Source organism: Cryptomeria japonica, chromosome 5 (assembly GCF_030272615.1).
Source record: "Cryptomeria japonica chromosome 5, Sugi_1.0, whole genome shotgun sequence".
NCBI classification, from domain to species: Eukaryota; Viridiplantae; Streptophyta; class Pinopsida; order Cupressales; family Cupressaceae; genus Cryptomeria; species Cryptomeria japonica.
This window is the reverse complement of record NC_081409.1, coordinates 864,441,597-864,445,187: the sequence shown is the minus strand read 5'-3', so window position 1 is coordinate 864,445,187 and position 3,591 is coordinate 864,441,597. Positions and strand designations below refer to the sequence as shown.

The window sequence follows — 3,591 nt, the reverse complement described above, 5'->3', positions numbered from 1 at the left end:
TGTTTCGCCCGGTAAAATTAATTATTTTTTAAACTAATTTTGTAAAATATTTCGACTGTGACCTAAGTAAATGATATTTGTCCAAAGAGGTCTCTGTGAAACATAGCGTTTGCTGCTGTTTGTTTATACACTACTACACAAATGAGGGATTTAAGACGTTAATTTAAGACAAAATAAACTAATAACATATATTATTCTTAGGCAAGAATTAATTTCAAGATAATACTAAAATTTTGTGGTCAAATGGCTATATAATAGAATTCATTTATATGCCATTTCTTTGAATGATAAAACTCATAGCAAATTCCAAAAAGCGAAACACCTCATTACACCAAAATTCGCCATAGTAAAAATGTTCACCCCGATGACGCATATCAAAGTAACGTTCTTCTAATGCTTGAATTTCTGTGGTAGATACTCTTATTGTTTGAACTTTCGTCTTTGTCTTAGTAAAGTTTTCTTCCTCTGCCATAACATGTTGAACCTTTGAACAACCATACACTCTTATCTTTTCTACACTCTTCAAATTCCAGTAACACTCTGGTAACCTCTGCAATGCCTCACACTTCATTATTGTTAATGTTTTAAGCGAAGGCAGTGCTCCTCCTTCCACCACGGGCAGCTGCTCTAACTTCATCATGTCCACCACTGAAAATACTTCAAGCTTAGGAAATGCTCCACCCTTGCCAAATTCTTCTGGGAACTTCTCTATGTTAGGGCAATTGACTATGTCTAGGTGCTTTAGACTCGGAAGTTTGTGCAAGGCAGGTAGTTGTTTCAGCATGTCACATTGAATCAACTTAATGAAGCTTAGATGTCGAAATTCACAAATTGAATTCTCTATCTTTAGTAAATGAGGACATATTAGACAGAGTTCTCTCAGTTTTGCCATGGCAGTCATGTCATGGGGCAGGCTTTCCATATCTGTGAGGTGAAAATATAGATACTCCATCTGTTTCATGGTTCCAAGAATTCCTTCTCCAATTATTTCACCATTGTTTTGAAACCCCAACCTTCTGAGTTGGTTCAGGTTACCCAGGTGACTAATTGAAAGCCGATTTCTTCAGCACTTATTCCACCCTATATTTGGAGAATTACTTGCATTCAGGTACTCCAAAGACGTGAGGTCTGCAATTCCATAAGGCATGCACTGCAGATGCTCACAGAAAGCAACGTCTAAAAGTTTTAGGGAAGTCAACTTAGAAATGCCAGCTGGGAGTTGTGCAATATCAGATCCTTGAAGATCTAATATTTGAAGGCTTCTTAGAGCAGCGACAGAGTTGGGCAGTCTCTTGATTGGCACATAGGGTAACTTGAGGCAAACTAAATGTTTCAAAATTCCTATGTTTTTTGGCAACGACAGGAGGGCAGTCCTTGACAAATCCAGGACTCTGAGAGAGGTCATATTTCCAATTACCTCTTTTGAAATTTCCGCCAAAGAAGTATTACCAGCCAGTAGCAAGGAGCGGATATGCGAAGCTCTGAATGTCCTTGGAACACTAGTCAAACTGTTGTCTATTAATGAAATTCTGATGTATCCTGAAGAGACGTCCACTGGAAACTGTCGTAAACCTCTGCCTGCCTGAAAGAAGCACTTTTCTTCCTTCGCAGCGAATTGCTGTGCCAAATCGCGCAAAACATCATGCACCCTGAAACAGAGCACTCTTCCCTCATAATTCTTCTTCACCGGTTCAATAAGGCATCGGTCAGCTAACAAGTTGATGTACATCTCTCCAATTTTGAAAGGATCCGGACCAGCTACCAACCCTTCTCCAATCCAGTAGGCAGTAGCATATGTAGAAGATATGATACTGTCTTCAGGGTAAGCAGCAAGGCAGAGAAAGCACAACTGCAAGGAAATGCCATAGCCAGCCAGATCGGCCAAAGCAACGTAACTTAGTCTCAACTTTCCATATAGCGAGTTTGTAACATCATTCTGCAATCTCTTGACTGCCAATTCCCATTCATTTGACTGTGTGATTCCCGCCATTACCTGCCCGACTACTTTAAGGGCCAAGGGAAGACCCCCGCACTCGTTGCATACACGCCTCGCTATTTCTTGGTCGATGCTCATAGGCAAAACTCCCTCGCTGTGTAAAAAAGCATGGGAAGAAAACAATCTCCAGCTGTCATCCTCACTCAAGTCTTGCATTCGGATGATTGATGGACGTGGAACACCCAACTGTGAGAGCACACTATTACTTCTGGAAGTGGCAATGATGATGTTGGAGTTGTGGAGTGGAGAGTGAGGAACACACAACTCCTCTAACAAGGATGTTGCACTTGTTTCCCAAACATCGTCTAAAAACAGGGCAAACTTGTGTTTTCTCATGGTTTCATTCAGCCAAGTTTTCACACGGTCTTCATCTCTACTGTCCAATATTTCATTTACTTTAAGAGCTATTTGTTTCACAAGATCATTTCTAAGGGTACTGAAAGATGGATTTTGTGAAATAGTAAGCCAAACCATCAAGTCAGTGCAAAAGAGACTCTGTACCTGGTCACTGTTGAAGACTCGTTTAAGTAGTAGAGTCTTACCGGCCCCGCCTTTCCCAGCAAGGCCGAAACGAGAAACGTTTTTGTGCTGCTGTGAATGAATCAGCTCCACAAGTCTGTTTGATGCAGAATCTTGTCCGACAATAGGTGCCTCCTCAAAATACTTCTTGTTAGGACTGGCTGAAGAAGTGGATGGAATGGGATCTCCAGATGTACAGGCAAATGCTGAGGTACGCAGATTAAGAGAACCCACCTTCTCTTTAATTTGCTCAAGCACTTGTTGATTTGTCACCTGCTGCTGCATTTGGTGCAAAAAGGCAACGGAAGGCGTGGAGGCTACATGCTTTTCCACATTCTCAATGAGTCGCCTGATCTTTTTGCTTGTTCTATAGCGAGAAAAGAGATGAGAATATGAGGGTACAGTGCAGTGCTGGGCCAAATCAGATGCTTCCTCCAGAAGAGCATTCAATTCCTCCAACCAGCTGTTGACCGTGGAGGGCAACGTGTGGTGAGGGGATGTAGTCAATCTGCCAGAGTTTAAGGCTTTTCTATATTGTTGCATTTCCATGTTCATTGATTGAATTTTGAGCAGCAGGACTTTGAGGGTGTCCAACTCTTTCCTGCGTCTGATGGCAACGTTGATGTCTCGAGTAACCCGACTTGCAGCCAATTGAATGGCGAAACCAATCATTCCAGAGATGAATCCAGGATCAGCCATTTTTGGGTCAGCTTAGAAAAACAATTAAAATTCTCATGAAATTTTCTTACTCAGCGAAAGCAAGGAATACACAGCCAAGCATCGGCTAAAGTTCTTTGCCAGAGAGCAAATTCATCTCCTAATTCCTTTGAAATGCTATTGATTCATAGTTTCACAGACACCTCATTACACAAGAATCTTATTTAGATAGCAAAGAGTAGAAAGATTTGGTACAAAGAGCTTACAACTAAATTTAACCAGGCGTATCATCCGTCAGCATTTAGTCATCGTCATAAATTAAATGCACACTAAAATCTTTGACAAGCGAGATTGGTTTCACACGGTTTTTCAGTAGTTTTGGTTCCAACTTTTCATCCGCCATTTTCCTTTTTTAAAGT

General features: G+C 41.1%; 1 protein-coding gene across 1 annotated transcript; it reads right to left on the bottom strand.

Moving 5' to 3' along the window:
• Window positions 1-1,063: 1,063 nt before the first annotated feature.
• On the bottom strand, window positions 1,064-3,214 carry LOC131876241 (disease resistance protein UNI-like). Its single transcript, XM_059221135.1, has one exon. The coding sequence runs from the start codon at window positions 3,212-3,214 to the stop codon at window positions 1,064-1,066; it is 2,151 nt and encodes a 716-aa protein (XP_059077118.1).
• Window positions 3,215-3,591: the final 377 nt, after the last annotated feature.

What these genes read in the sequence shown, in the direction of transcription:
- LOC131876241 (XM_059221135.1), bottom strand. Translation starts at nt 3,214, where the DNA reads ATGGCTGATCCTGGATTCATCTCTGGAATGATTGGTTTCGCCATTCAA.